Here is a 17475-nt window from a genome sequence, read left to right as displayed (position 1 = left end):
TTAAGTACTATTTGTATTTTTTTATTCCATTTTTTAAGATTTCAATCAAAACTTATAACTGCTTTATTTACGCGATATTTTCAAAATTTAATCTCATTAATTATGATTTTCTTATTTCAACATCAATCTACATTTTGATTGTATATATATATATATATATATATATATATATATGTATGTGAGATTTAAAAGTTAATAAATGTAATCATAGTATATTTAAAAAAGAAAATTAAGAGTAAAAGAAACACCATAAACACACATAAGTTTATTTTGATTGCTATTGCTATATAATATAAAATTTAATTTTCTACATAGCAGAATTTACAATGTGTATAAGTATATATTTCTTTTCACTCATAATTAACATACATGCCAAGTTTGCTACAACTATATACATACATTGTACTTTTATTAAAATTTCTAAACTGTTTAATGAAGACATCGAAAAAAAGTTGAAAATAGTAAATGTAGCATTTGTGCTACAAAAAAATTTACTTAAAAGAGCAGAAATTAAAAGAAATTAAGATGAAATTTTAATTTTTGTTGCATACCTCTATAGTTCAGTTAATAAAGCGTCTGTCTATAAAGCGATAAATCAATGATTTATGAGTCTAGCGACTTGACTCGTTCCTTTGGCTAAATTATCCATCAAGATTAAGTTATATTGCTAAATTAAGTTACACACTCTTTACCTAACAGTAACGAAAAGTTATTTCAAATCTATTTTAAAGGTCTATTTTCTATAACGTTAAAATTCTTGATACTAAAACAAAGAAGAATATTCCACCAAAAACTAATGGAAATGAACTTTTTCATGTTTAAATTTTGCTTATTAATTTTTTTCCTTATTTAAGAAATTTGTTTACTATATTTATGTACAAAAAGATTTTTTTCTTTTTTGAATAAATTTCATTTAATTACACTTAAATATGAAATGTTAAAAAGTTTTTAACGTGTTTCCTATTTTTACTTTAATTATTTTAAGAGAAAGAGAATAAAGGAACAGAAAAGTTTTGAAAATGGTTTAAAAATTGTGGCAAAGTTCTTCTCTCGTAATTCCTGTTTTCCTTTTTTTTCTATTAATACAATTTTTATATACGTGTATTGTATACACAATATTCGAACTCATTAAAATACATACATGTGTGTATATTCTTAAAATTATTTTATTTATCAACGTTCAACACTTTAATGTGTCACCTCTATTTCCTGTGAAATATTAAGAATGACGCATAAATTTTAAATGCCATTAATATAACATTTAAGGAACTGTAAAAAGAACAAAAATATAGTTGATTTGAAATAATTCTAATTGTCATCATATCTAGAGCATAACCGCACATAATTTTACATCTTCAGCTACTTGTAATTTAAGAAAATTTTTAAGGAAAATATATAAAAAGAAAAAAAAAAAATATTAAAGAAGGCAGAAATTTCTTTAAAAGAGAATTTTTAGAAATTTCATTAGGAAAAAAGTAAGACATACTATGTATTATCTTTCATTTTTTTTTTTTTTGAATTGAATTGAAAATTGTACAAAGAAAAGAAAAATTTATTGGGAAAGAAATTTTTTAGAATTTATCAATTTAGTAAAAATATTTTTACTTTTGTTTTTCTTTTAAGCTTAGAAAGACGTGAGAGTATTCTATGCTTCCATGTCGTTTTCAAATATTCCTAGAAATTAATAAATGAAATGGAAGGAATTACAACGTGAAGTTTGTGTGTGTGTGAATATCTTAAGCATTCTTTTTGTTTAGATATGTGTAGAAAGCTGCTACACTGTGCAGGTGTCATGAGATTTCAAAAACACAAATTTTTATGTGCTCAAGTTTTATATAATAGGTTCAAGAGCTTTACTGTATACATAATATTTCTAAAAATTAAGACGAAAAAGAGGTGTAGGTTAAAATGTATGTACATATTTGTATTTTAAAGTTAGATCGGTTTAAGTGAACAATTGCAATTTTAAAAAAAAATTTACAAATAGAAATTTATGGAAAAAATATTTTATAAATGCGTCTTTAATAAAAGTATATTATTTTAGTTGAATAAAACCTAAAGCATCATGAGGTGAGGATCCGAATGCACAAGATAATCGAATTTATCAGAAGCACAGGTTTCGAGGGAACGCTTGTGGGCTGATGGGAGGAGGGCGGGCCACAATAATAAAATTTAATTTGAAGAGATGATATTACTAAAAATGCTCTTTCTCTTCGAAAAATTGTATATGAATGCATTCTTTCATAGTTTTTAATTAAAGATCTAATTCAAAACAATTCAAACAATATTTTTCGAAATTGATTTAAATTATTTCATAATTTTTGCTGTTTTAATTTTTTAAATGATTTTTTTTTGACTTGCGTCAAAGAAAATTCATATTAAAAATTAAAATAAAAATTAAAATAAATTGTATTTGTGTATATTTTCGGTACCATTAATTGCAAGGAAATGGGAGGTGATCGACCTATAAAAGCTATACAGAATATTGGTATTTTTATAAATAAATTAATTTTTTCAAGTCTCTTATAAAACTTGAAATAAAACATTTTGATTTGCATATTATGACTTCGAAGGGCATATTTTACAAAAATTTTTTATAGCTATCTCATGAACAAATAAAAAATAAATAAATAAATAGAAAAATGTAGACAGAATGTGACAGGAAATGTTCATGTCATATTTCATAAAATCTTTTTCCTTATCCCTTTTACTTTTGTTTCATAATTTTTCTCTTGCCGAACACATTAACTGTCTTTATAAACATTGTACTAAGGTGCCTTGCTTATATTACATTTAATAAATGTATATATAAATGTAAGTTTATCTCAAATTTTTATGTCAAAGTTTAAGACCCCCAGAGAATTAAAATTAAGAGTTTCTTGTATTTTTTTTTTTATTTTTACTTTGAAGACAAATGTGGCACACATTCAGCTATTTACAAAAGAATTCTTTTATTATTTATTTATTATATTATCCTTGAAAAGTAAATGAAAAACGAATTTTATACGTTAAAAACAGAAAAGAAAAATAAGAAAAAGTTTTTGGGTTTTTCAAAATTTTATGAAGCCATTTTTATTTTTATTAATTTTCTTGTTTTTTTTTTTTCGTTGGATCAATAAAATTAATTCGCAAGTAATTAAAAGTTATTTTATGTAATTATTATTTTAATTACTTTTTGTATGTAAAATTGAGGAAATTATTTCAATTAAACTTAAATTCTATGATAATAAATTTAAAAATTTTTCTGGTAATTCATTTGCAGTACCTATAAAAATAAATAAAGTGCAAGATAAAGAATTTTATTATTAAGTTGTTTAATACTTTATGTAATTTTTCAAAGAAAAATACCTTTACTTTGATGAATGTATATATTCATATGAATACTCTCAATGAAAATTAATAATACTTCTACCGCGGAAATCAATGATAAAATGCAAAGTTTTGATTAATTATTATTTTATAATAATTGTACTTTTTTAGAACAACTAATTTCTCTTATTTTTAAGCAAGTTTCATACTACATTTTGAATTTTAATGAAATATCAAAAAAATACTACTGAAAAATACAAAATTTCAAAACAAAGAACAAAACGTTTTCTATTATAAAACTTTCTACTTCTATAATAAGTACATATGTAGTGTGTAAGAAATTTAATTCAATATTTGTAATTTTTTTTATTACAAATAACAATCCTGTTGCCTATAACAATCTATGTACTTCATTTTTTAATTATGTTGTAAAAATCATATTAAATAAATACAAATGTAAATTAATATAGCCGGAAGATCACTACAATATTATGATTTTGTATTTGTTTAGAGGAGAGTCGAGTATTCAAAAATCTTTATGAAAATTCGATTATTAAAATTAATTAATATTTTAATATAATATTATTATTACAAAGGTATATTTATTTATTTGTAGGTTTAGATTATTGTGTATCTATATGCAATTCAATAGAATGTTCATTGAAGCAATAGACAATAAATTTATAAATTTTAATTAAAATTTATTGTTGTGTATACATATATTTAAAAAGTATGAGCAGAACATACATTCATTCAAAGGATCATATTTTTCAAGTGTATTGCCTTTAGGCAAAAAAAATCATTAAAGTGAAATAATAATTTAAGAAATATTCCAATTAATTATTTTTTAAGCTATCTACAAAAAAACATATTTTTCCATTTGATGGAAATACAAAATTTCGAAATTATTAATATTATATATGTGTATACGTACATACAAATTTTTATTACTGTTATTTATTAAACTCGTATTACCACATTTTATTTTAGTGCGATCTTGTGATGGAATCACCATTTATTGCATGAATCAGATATTTTCGACCAGAAAGATTTTCGCCAACTGGGAGCTCCAGCGACATCATGGTGAGGAATAAATGTGTTATAACATCCGGTGTTAGTTTGCATAAATCTTTAAAAACGGTGTGAGACTTATCGAAAAAATGGAGCGATTTTCACCTTTAATGCCTTTCCGAAATCTTGCTGGAATGTGTTGTTTAAGACAATAGGAATGCTGCCAATGTTTCGGTAAATATGTTATGATGATTTACCTTTGGCAGATAATACTGGAAGGAGTTGGTTTAAGATTAGTTGTGGCAGGTACCCTTATATGTATCTATAACTATAAAGCATTTAGTCATCAATGTAAAAGCTGGCTAACAAACAAATTAAGATACTAAGTATATAAAGACAAACGTACTCGTATTTTAAATATAAGAAAAAAGTTTCCTATCAAATTCTTATTTTATTTTTAGATTCTTAAACCAAAATTCTAACACTTCAACAAAAATGAACGAGTACGAGTAAGTAATTTATAAAATTTGTGTTACTTTTTCGTTTGGCATCTAAAAATTTCACAAAATATTTCTTTTTCTAATGTGCAAAGAAAATTTTTTATTCTTAAAATTTCCTAGAATTTCTCAATGTACAAAGTTTCAAATTTAAAAACGGTTGTTCGAAACATCGTATGAGCCTAAACTTAACTATATCGCAAGGTGGTATGATAAAAAAGGAATGAAAGTTATTTCACAATATAGGGTTTGTGGAACTTGTTGAAAAATCATTTATGTTAATTTTCCAGAAAAGTCGAAGGTTGTTTTAAAACAAGAAATACCACATGACATTTATAAACATTGACGTCTTGATCTACTCAAAATAATGGAGGAAAAAATTATTTGATTTTAAAAGAAAATTTTTATTCTCTAATTATTGTGTAGAGTTTGAAAAATTACTTTTGAAATTTAATGTTACTTTTACATCTGCGCTTAGCGTACTCTTGTTAAAATATGTCATTCTAATTTTAAGTCCCCACTGATTTATTTTCGAAATCATTTGTCAAAAGTACATTAAATTTAAAATTTAATATTGCTTGAATTCAGTGTATATACATGGTTCTCATATTCACAATTTTTAATAGAAAATATTTCAGTTATACTTAATGAGTTCAAAATATTTATTTAAAATTACCTGAAACATTCGTACAACGTCATCAGCCATCTTCGTCCAATTATCCTTATATAGAACATTTAAAGATTCAGTTATTGACCATAATTTATCCACAGTCCTGAAATAAAAAAATAATTTCTCTTTATTATTATTTTAATTATAAAACATTTTAAATATTTATTTGTGTTTAAAATAATTTCAATAAATCATTATGGAATTCAAAGTTTATATTGCTTCGAAAATTTTTTTATTTTTTGAAATTGCAAATTGTTGTTGTAAAATTTCTGTTCGCCGATTTGAAGTACTATTGTCAAAAATTCTAGAACAAAACGTCACAAAATATGAATCGATTTGCGGCCATGTACTACAAAAAAATTATTTCTGAACCTTATAATTACTTAATATGAACTTATAATTCATAATAAAAAATAACATTTTCAATATCATTACAAATTCAGTAGCAATTAAAATTGAATCCATTTGTTGAAGCAAAAACATTAAATACATTAATATAAGCTTTACTCTTAAAGCTGATATAAATTCTTTGAACTTTAATTTGCCTTTTTTTGCTTTTTTTGCATACTCATAGTTTTAAAATTTTACAAATGTATTAAAATACCATATTACCATAGAAACTTTAGAGAATCAAAATATCCTTAAGCAAAAAAATACATAGTGCAATCAAAACAGTATTAAAAAGTACCATAACTGTTATATGAAAATCTCATAAATGTTTTACATAAAAATTCTAGAACACTCCGTGTTTCATGATATAAAAGTTGAATCCTTGAACTTTGTTAAGTTGAAATTTCATAACCATTTTTTTTTTTTTTTGCTACGAGTATAAAGATACAAAAATTAAATGTTGATTTTTTTTTCCTAGAAATGTCTTTGTATTTATGATACTCGTTCAACGTTATAAAAAAAAAACAAGTTTTATTTCAAATCAAGCATTTGTAAAAAGGTGTTATTGTTCTTTAAAATATTCTTGTATTAAGATATCTATACACTAACTTGTATAGATATCTTAAAACAATATGAAATTCGATTTGTGAGTACGAATTCGTGATCATTTAATAAATAATTTTATCAGTGTGTCATACTTGGAATTGAAATTTACAGTAAAGTTTAGGGTGTCAATGTAGTTTCGATTTCATCCGAATTTCAGTCAGAATCAAAATCATTGGTATTACCATTTTAAGGAATTGAAATGTTACACTTAATCAAAAAATTTGGTTTTTTTTCTTTTATGAACTAGTTCTAATGGATTATGATATTGGTTGTTATCGATTAATTGTTCTCACATGATTGTTGGAGGCTTTTAATTTGAGCTTTTCTTTTAATCATAATTATATTTCTCACTAAAGAATGGATTTACTAAAATCAAATATCCAATAATATTCAATTTGCTAGATTCTGAATTTTTCAGATTACTTATAAGCGCATATCTCAGTACAATACAAATAAATTACACTTTTCACATGGTAGAAAGGAAAAAGAATTTGAAAAGGTCACAAAAAAAGAAGAAAAGTAATAATCCTTTATGCTTTGAAACTGTAAATCTTCTTGATGCGATTTATAAAATAAATTTTGGAAATACAAGAAGAAAAAAAAAACACACCAGGCATTCATATAACACACACAATTTTAGTTTTTTTTTCTTATCCTCATTCTCATGTTATTTTTGCGTGATTCATCGATTTTACATCGTATATTGTTTACGAACAGTTAAAGTTCAGATTTTATGCTGATAACTCATATTATGCAATTCTGCATATGATTCGAAAAATTTATGTACTTTTCTTTTTTCCTGCAACTTTTCATTTCTATCCATGGCAAATACCCTTAGCTTCAAACAATTCCCGTTTTTTTTTCGTAAAATATTATTTAATTTACACTCATAGAAGACATGGAAATTTATTATTTTATTACAGTTGAAATAGTGCTATATTGCATGATTATTACATGAATGTGAGTTTAAGAAGAAAAACTCGTTGTAGAATTCGCAGTTAATAAACGGAAATTTTTCTTATGTATTATGTATGTATGTAGCAGTTATGCAAGTGTGAAAAAAAGAATTTAAACATAAGTCTTATACTTTAATCCACAAGCAGAATAAAAATATATACACTTACTGGGACGAGACTTCTATCAGACAAGGTTTATAGGTTGGTCGAGTTCACAAATTTTTAAGTGGTGTATCTTGGCCCAATGGTGGAATATGTATGAAAAAGTGAGAGGCTATTTTGAGTTTTAAAGAGACTGTGTAATAATTCGGATAATATCAGTTTGATATATGTGTGTATGGTAGCATCCACTAAAGGTGTGTTGAAGATGATAACATATTAACGATGAATATGATAAACTACAATGGAATTTATATGATTAAGAGGTTCAGAGGTTTTGGGCTAATAAATATATTCTATAGATATCTGTGAAACTTTTCCGGTACTTCGACGCACACGGGTGTTGCAAAATTTCTCATTATATTAAAACTACTTATAACTCCCTTGTATTTTAAGTGGATTTGGCGAACTAACTGGAGTGGAATTTGACATTATTTGATTAATATTTTCCCAACAACTTCTACTTGTTCCTTAACGCTTTCTTTAAATTAGTTTCTTAAACGTAAATCATGTTAAAAAGTTTAGACATTAAGTATTTATTTCAAATATTTATTATTTTTCATTTAATTCACATATGCGTGAGTATTGGAATCAAATTTCAAAAATTTAATTTAGAGCGAATATCTCATATTTATAGTGATTTCTTAAATATACTCAGTATAACTTAAATAATATCCTTAAATTTTTAAATTAAAAAATCATAAATGAATATTATGTTCATTTGCAGAAAAAGTTTTAATAAACTACTTTTTTTTCGATGATTATTAATTTTCATAAAAAAAAACTAATTTTAAATTTCGATATAAAATAATTAAATATTAATTTTCTAATTTTTATGCCCTATTTATTTAAAAAATGAAAAATTAAATTAAATGATCTAAAAAAAATTAGAGATTATATGGAAGATTTTAAATGTTTTGTTGTACTATCGGAAGGAAAACTATCATTATAATGTAAAACTACAATTAATATTGCTTTTTAAGGATATGTTTTGCATTATTATTACATGTACGTAAATATGTTTATCTTTTCCCTGATTTTCCATTACATTATGTTTATTTTAATTAAGTATATGGTAAAAATCTGTACATTGTATAACATTACCCTTATATGGTACTTTCATTATGAAAATGTTAACCAATTAAAACAAAATTACTTTTTAGTAAGTTATTTTATGTTACCAATTTTCTATTTAAAACGACACAATTATACATTATGGAAACCATATACATACATACATTATTTCAACGTTACCAATGTGTTTAAGTTATAATTGAGTTTATATTTATATTGTTTCGATTATTTGATTCAAGTTTAACCTTTAGAGGAAAGCTTAATTGGATATAATCACATACTTTTTCAAGAAAAAAATGATCTTAAAATTTTCAATCAAATTGTAATGGGTTGATAATTACATTAAAGCCAATCATATTCATTATCAATTTTCAAACTTTGTTAGCATTTCACTAGAATCTCACGCTATACAGAAAAATATGTTTGCAAAATTGAAAAAAAAAACAGAATTTCTTATTATAGTTCATTATTCTTACCATATCATAGCAAAAAAATAAGCATTCGTTAGTGTTATCCCTATAATTTAAGAGCAATGTAAAAGTATATAAACCTTTTTTACTTTAAAATTATTGACACTAAAATAATTTCAAATTACCATAGAAAACAACAAATTTTTCATACAAAATTTTTTACTTTCGTTAAATCTAAATAGTTTTATAAGCAGGTACACTAATATTAGTATATTCATATCATATAAAACAATATAGTAGTGCTCTAAGTATAAAGCTTTATTATATATACATATAGAGGTTTCCAAGGTAATTGACATCGTTTTTGTAAATGAACCACAAATAAAAGTATTATATTTTGTTTTTACATATATACCAGTATACATTCTTGCGCAAGTTTTGTTGTAACCCATAACCGAAATTCACTCGTCATTGTGTTGAATAAGTTAAATTAGAGATTTTATGAAACACTATAACATAATAGTGAATCAATACGAAACCATTCAAAAAATAGGAGAATGAAATTTTATTAAAACTAATTTTAATCTAATAGTTAATACGAGTATGTTAGTTCTCATATTTATAATAGATTACGATTACAGCGCAAAATTAATTTTAATTTAATATTAACAATGCATGTATGTAGTTGTAACACTGGTTCGACTTTATTACTTTTATTTTTAAAGATTCATTGATGAAATTTGAATGAAAATTTGAAAACGAATTTTCCAAAAATTTAATGCTATCATATACGTACATATAACAATAAGCATTTTATAATCAAAAAAGGCAGAATTTGTGATATTGTGATTAATTTTCCACATTATATTATTTTCAGGAATATAATACATACAAAACTACAAATAACATGAAAAGGTAGAAATATAAAGGTTAAATTTTACAATATACAAAAAAAAGATATATCAAATTAAATGATTTTATTGTGGTAGGAATAGTAAATCCCTTACTCCATTTAATTTTAAATGAATTTTTACTCCAAAAAGTTATCATTGAAAAAATAATAAAAGATAACGACGAACAAATTTATCAGAAGAAAATGACTCTAGATGAAAATCCTTTAATTTTCTATTTTACGAAGTAAATGAAACTATATATATATCTAAAAAGTTGTCTAGTTATATACATATGTACATGTAGGTAAATATACAAAATAAATAAGATAGGAAAATTTAGACATTTTGATTTTGAATTTTATTTTAATTAGAATACCTTTATATTACTTTGATATGAATTAGATAACAAAATAATTGCTTCAACAGTTTCTGATTATACTTTTTATTACAAGTTTAAAGCCTTTATCTTTACTTTTAGGTACTACAATATATTGGCATAAAAGTGTCTATTGTAAGCGGAAAATTTTAAGATCAATGATGTATAAGTATTTTGAAAGATGAAGTTGCATGAAAAATCATAAGAATCATTCTAGTACACCTGCAGGCGGAAGCCAAATTTTCAATTTCAATATTGTATGGCCGAAAGTTTTCCAAACTAAAAAAAAGAGTAATTTTGGTGAAGAGCAAAAAACTCTTAAAAATACTCTTAAGAAAACAAAGCAATAATAAAGGGTCTATATATGTATATCTAAAATAACAAATTTTTCTACTACTTATACATATATACCTGCAGCCTTCATTGGTAATTTACAGTAGACAATCTGATTTATCTTAGAAATACTGTAACCGGTTCTATTTTATTCAAATTTCAATTCTTTTTACGTTAAAAGTTAAAAATTGAACGTTATTTTCTCTTATTATTTTCCAAATATGAATTATGTATCTACTTATGTGTACGTTTATAAACCTATTCTTGCTATAGAACTGTATTATTTATGTATATATATGGTAAAATTACATTTTTCAGATTAACGAATCAACTTAAAAATTGATATTCTGATAAAAAATGCTTTCTTTTTCCGATTCTTCTTGAAACTAGAATTTTTGACATTATTATTAAAATATTGTGTTATTGAAATATTTGAACAGTATATGACTAGATATGACTATGTACATTAAAAGAAGTAAAACCCCAAAAAAAATTATAAAGTTTATTTTAAATATGGGAGTAAATATAGTTAAGATTAATATTAAACTCAATAAAAAAAGGAAAAGTTCCACAAAGTTTTATCAGTCATCATAAAGAAGGTATTGTTGTAAAGCAGTGAGAAACGAATGTGATGTGGTGAAAGGATCAAATATAAAAATAAATATACACTTAAGGATTTAAGATATTTTTCAATTAAATTTAAAAAAAAATATCATAATTTAGTTGCACACATCTTTGTATATTTAATAAAATCATTGAAATTTCATTTTGAAAAGCTGATTACGTCTCGTTCAAAATTCAAAACCTTATTTTAAAACTTGGCTCCACTATAATTTGATTATAAGGCATTAAATTCACATTAAAAAATTATAAATTTTTAATTATTTTTATTCAATTTTGTAAAACAAAGTTATGACAATACTTAAAAACATTTTTTTACCTACACTTTAATATGCTTTTCACTATGCTTTTTTACTCTTTGAATTTTTCAATAAATTTTAATTAAATTTTGCACTTAATTTTTTCTGAATGCATGCATATATGAAATTATTACTAAAATCGGGGCAAAAAAAATAAAGATCAAATAATTAAAAATAATGGTACTGATGATATTAATATCACAATACATAATTGTATTTATTAGCACATGATAAAAGTAAAAAACAATTTCAAACTAAAATTAAAAAAGAATTCCAGTTCAAAAATGTTAAAAACCATGTACCAATAAACATTAATGTTGAACAATATTAATGTAGATTGCTCTTTAATTGTAATTAAATATGATTTTAATTATTTTATATGAAAAAATATTTCAAAAAACAAAAAAGAAATTTCATATTTTTTTTTTTGTTAACCATTTTGTATAATTAGCAAAATTACTTTGGAATAAGAAACAACAGTTTTTTTTATTTTCCGGTAATTTTCTTTATTTTAAAAATATTTATTTAATTAAATTATTGTAATCATAATGAAAATTTCTCAAAATTTTAATTTCAAAACTTGTAACTACTCTTAGAATTATAATATATTAATTTTTGTTTTATAAAAAAATGTGTTGATAATTAAATGGGAATAAAATGTTTTTATTTTAATTTAAACAACAAGTTTTATTTGCAATAAAAAGAGTTTTTATAAAAAATTTTAATTTTTTTAATGTTTTAACAAAGTGAAATAAATGTTTAAAATGCTCAATTTTATAATACTTGAATATTATTATAAGCAACTCGATAGCATAAAATTAAAATTTTGATTAAATTGATCTAACTTGTAATTTGATGTGGTAGAGAGGCGTATCACACAAATTTATCTCGATAATTTTTATAAGGTGCAGAAGTAATATAATTACAACGACATATCGATTCTGATTTTCCGGTTAAAATATAAAAGTTCGGACGTTATAATCAAACTTTAAGTTAAATCAAAATTACTATGATATACTTATTATGAAAATTTAATATTTTCTAATAAAAAATATTAATAAATTTTAATAACTTAACAATATTTAAAGGGTACTCTTACTTAAGCTCAATCATACCAATTGAAGTTTAAATTCTCGAATACTTGAATTTAATTTCGTTTAAACTACATATTCAATTTCACATACATGTATGTATACAAATATTTTTTAAACGAAAACTTTATATCAATTTTGCTTAGTTTTAAAAGCATGGTATGGTATTTTTACCCTGTTCTATTTGTATTCATAGATATATATTATGATAGATATAATCACAAAATATCTACTTAATTATTAGTCTGCGTATCAGAGCAATTCTGCATTTTGCTTTTTTATGTCCAAGTTCATATTTAAATTTTCTAAACAAAATAATAAATTATTTCATTTTATGTTTATTTTCTTTATTTAAGCTCACTTTAAAAATATTCTGCTTATTTATGTTTTTGAATGTTTTAGCTCTTACGAACCGCACTGCATATTTATGAAAGGGGCGGTTGTGTGATGGCACCAAAAATCGCATATCGAATTTTGGGCGAAAATACATTTTTTTCATGCTGGGAAAGCGTAAATAAAACACTTGTAGAGAAATGTTTGTCTGGGTCTTTGCACTCTTTTAGCTCTAAATCGGCTGAATTGATTTTCACGAAAATTACTATCTGAGTTTACCTGATTTTTATTTGATCAACTTGTGAAATATGTTAGGTTTCAAGAATGTGACTTTTGCAACGGGTTGAATTCTACAAAATTTCATCTTAAATATGATAAAACAGTAAATCAGTAAATTTTTTTCGGAAATATCAGAGCTCGAAAACAAGAATCGATTTTACAATTTTTAATGTATCTAAGGAACTAATTAACAGAGTTTCTTAAAATGTAATATATTTTTGAGTTTTGATTATCAACGACATTAACAGGGAAACTTTGAAAGAGAATCGGTTCATAAAAAGTGAATCTTTCCTTAAAACAAAATTTACATAGTTCTAGGTACATGTATTAGCTATAAAGGCCACCTACTTGCTTCATAATCTTATTTTTGTTAAAAACTCGATTGGGTGCTGATCACATCAGATTTCTTTTAAATATAATTATGTCTAGATATCTAAATTTAAACTTCATTATATTACCATCTTGTATTTTATTTAGATATTTTATTTCAAAATCCCATCATTTTGTTAAACAAAATAAAATTAGATTTTTCATATTTACATTGTATTTCATTCTTTATAATAATAGTGGCAATTAACATTTTGTTATAAATAGCAAGAACACCAATCTCTTTTTCGTTTCTAGAAACAAAAGCAAAAAAAAAAACAAAAAGCAGAAAAGATGTAAAACCAGTAAAACCAAAAAATAAAACCCATTATAAAAGTCAAAGCTAATTTTAAAATATGTCATTTTATAACATACTTGTTTGTTATGTAAGCAAAATATACATACATATATTACGTATTACACAAATGTTTAAATTGTCAACATTCACAGTAAAAGTACGGGTCGTATAAGAAGAACGAAAAAAAAAAATTACAGTTAAAATATATAACTATAAAATTCTCTTAATGATGTTCACTGTTTATTTAAAATTATAACTATATAAATATTAAGACATATATGATACAGTTATAGTAATATACAGGATGAGAATAACGTTCTGGTACAAGAAATGAATGAAATGCATGACAAAGATAAAATTTGTTAGTTCTTCAAATTAAAAATAAGAGGAGAAATAACTCGAAAGCTTTGCTACCAAAAATCGACGCTTACTTATTTTGGCGAAAAACTTTTCGGAAAAGTTTGAGACGTTAAAAACGGCAAAGGTCAAATGTAAAACTTTCAAGGTCAAATGTAAAACCGAAACTTTGTCATTCAAATAAAATACCTATTGATATTTATCGCTGGCAGAGCATTCGAGATAAAGTAATATGTTTTTTTTAATTATAGCACTCTAGATATCAGAGATTCTGTAAATATAATTATTATATAATTATATAGTAATGAAATGAAAAATGTGAATATAATCAATTTATTTTTTTCACCCGTAACCAAGATTATTGATTATAAATTATTTTGTTATTTAATTTTAATTATTAATTAATTGAATTATAATTTAAACTCTTTTTAAGGAAAATTATGAAATTTCCATCCTGTTTATAGTTAAAAAAAAATAAAAAAAATAAAAGGTTATTTACATTAAAACATGTACATACATTTTATATTTGTAATCTACATGTATATACGTAGTTGCTTATATTATTATATAGTATTTATGTAATTGTATAAAATCTTATATGTTATATGAAATATAAATTTACTGAACCACATAAAATGCCATTAAAATCTACATAGTTGACTAAATATTTCTTGTTATATTTTAAAAATTACATAAAATTATACATATGTACAATTAAGTATAAAACTTCATACATAGTGCACAGAACATGTACATATGCACAGACATATAGATAAGTACAAGAGAGAATACAAGAAATTACAATTTTGGAGAAAAAAAATCTATACATAAATTGAACTTTCTGTGAACATTGAAAATACATGCCCTTGCAATTCATAGATTGAGCACAAAATTCTAATATTTCTATTAATGTTTTTACTTTACTTTTACATAATGATTTTTTTATATTATATTACATAGGTAATTTTTTCTGATGATCGTATTAAAGTAGAATAAAAGATACAGCAAAAAACATATGTATATAATGTAATGTGAATTTTTTTGAAAACATACTAATGCATTTTATTTTTAGTGAAGAGGACGATAAACTTAAACACACCATAGGAATATTCTTGGAAAGTCAACTTAAAAGATCCTGTTGTTTTCGTTGCATGATGTTCAAACAAAATAACCGTTGTAATATTATTTAAGGATAAATTCAATTTTTTGCGTTTAAGCTAAAAATATTAATTTCGTTTACAACTTATGAAAGAACGATATTTTAATAGATAAAGTTTTCAACGTTTTCAAGATTTCGATACCAAATGATCTGTTTTTCAACCACTACGGCACATCATTAATTTAACTCAAAAAATACGAATACTCGGGATTTCGGACCAAAGGTGAAATACATTAATGCGGCAATGTAAATAAGAACCGTCCCTTTTCGAATTATATACACTAATAAGGACATCACTTTAACGTATTCCACCATAGTAAAACTTAATGAATTTTTCTTGTCTACAAGATTCAGTTCATAATTATTTACCCAAATTCGTACAATGACCAGGTATTTATGTATGTATACATATACATCTGAAATTGAATATGGTCGACAAATACAATATGTATATACTTTCACATGCTTTTGATCTTTCAGTTCAATGTTTAACAAAATGTTTAAAATTGAGTTGCAGAGAAAAAAAATTTCATGGAGAAAAATAGGATTATTCAAAAACAAAAGAAGAAAGATATTGTTTAATTATTAACGAGAACACAGAAAGCTAATCTTAAAACTACCATCAACCATTACCCGTGTTCTTATTATGACTTAAGAAAAAATGAGATAAATGTAAACAGTGATAACGTACTCATTGTTATACCCATACCCTATCCTAAAACCTAAATTTTTTTCCTATGTTAACCACTTAACGTATGTCTGTATATATACGAAAACATACACGACTCACACCATATAGTTAACAACAAAAATTACTTGTTCTATTCACTATTATTTTGAAATCAACTTGTCTCTCTAATGGCTTGTTATAAGGCTATTTAACTTTATCAACTCATAGCTATCATTTTTAATGGTGTAAATATACACAAAAAATTACAATAGAAAATAACAAAGCCAAAAAACAGCAATAACAAAAAAAAATATCTAATTTTTACTAACTTGAAGCGAAAATGTCCTTGAAGCGGTCGGTTACTGTGTCTCTTTCGTATTATGTCAAAAAAATACTTAATAAAATAATAAAAAAAAAGCATAAAATTGTTTTTGTTTTTACTTTTACAATAATTTTATGATGTCCTTTAAAATTTCCTTTTTTTTTCCTTTTTATTATTTTATCCTTATTATCATTATTATTAATTTTATATGTTGTTGTTAGATTGTTTTCTTTTTATTTTTTGAAATTTTTTGTTTAAAAAAAACTAGAAAGTAAAAAAATAAATAAATAAACGAAGATATAAGCATACTTAAGTGCAAAAAATAAAGTAAAAAAATGAAGAAAAATTCAATTCAATGTCCTTTAAAAAGGAAGTCTTACTATTATTTAATTTTATTTGTTTTTCTTGTGTATTTTTTACTTTTTTCTTATTTTTTTAAAAATACATTCAAAACTCAATTGTTTTCTTTAACAATTTCTATGGTATTCTCGGTTTTTTTGTGTCTTGTTTTTTCTATAAAAATATTCCCTTTTAATATTAAGCTATAAGAAGAGTGTGTACTTTGCAAACAGTAAATAATTTTGACTCTAATTTTTCAATTTTATTATAAAAAATATACGAAAAACACATTAATATTAAGTTTTTTGTGATATTTTTTTCCTAGTGAAGTGTAAAATGAAACTGTTTTTCCGACAATGATAGAGGGAATGAAGTTAGAAGTTAGTAGATATGTGTTCAATTTTTGTTATACGTACATATATAAATTTTTTGCTTTTAAAGCAAAGCTAAAATATTATTGCGCAAGAGCTAAAAGGTCTCAAAAATATAAGGGACTTACTAAAACAGGTTTTCTTTTCATGCAAGTGCGGGGATTTTCGAAAATTCAAATTAAACTTAGGTCTTAAGCTTAAAATAAAACACGTTCGATAAATTCAAACTGCAAAATTTGCAAAAATAACATGTGCGAAAAATGTTGGATATTAAAAAATTATTCGG

General features: G+C 23.6%; 1 protein-coding gene across 4 annotated transcripts in view; it reads right to left on the bottom strand.

Moving 5' to 3' along the window:
• Positions 1-17475, bottom strand: part of LOC129607748 (TWiK family of potassium channels protein 7-like) — a 293642-nt gene that overhangs the window by 77163 nt on the left and 199004 nt on the right. For all 4 annotated transcript variants that reach the window (XM_055518922.1, XM_055518923.1, XM_055518925.1 and 1 more), the window contains one exon: positions 5494-5590. In XM_055518922.1, the coding sequence (XP_055374897.1) occupies positions 5494-5590 (97 nt within the window). The remainder of the gene's footprint in view (positions 1-5493; positions 5591-17475) is intronic.

The sequence above is a fragment of the Condylostylus longicornis genome, unplaced genomic scaffold (assembly GCF_029603195.1).
Source record: "Condylostylus longicornis isolate FDR11 unplaced genomic scaffold, ASM2960319v2 ptg000028l, whole genome shotgun sequence".
In the NCBI taxonomy this organism is placed as follows: domain Eukaryota; kingdom Metazoa; phylum Arthropoda; class Insecta; order Diptera; family Dolichopodidae; genus Condylostylus; species Condylostylus longicornis.
This window is presented reverse-complemented; position numbering and strand designations above follow the sequence as displayed.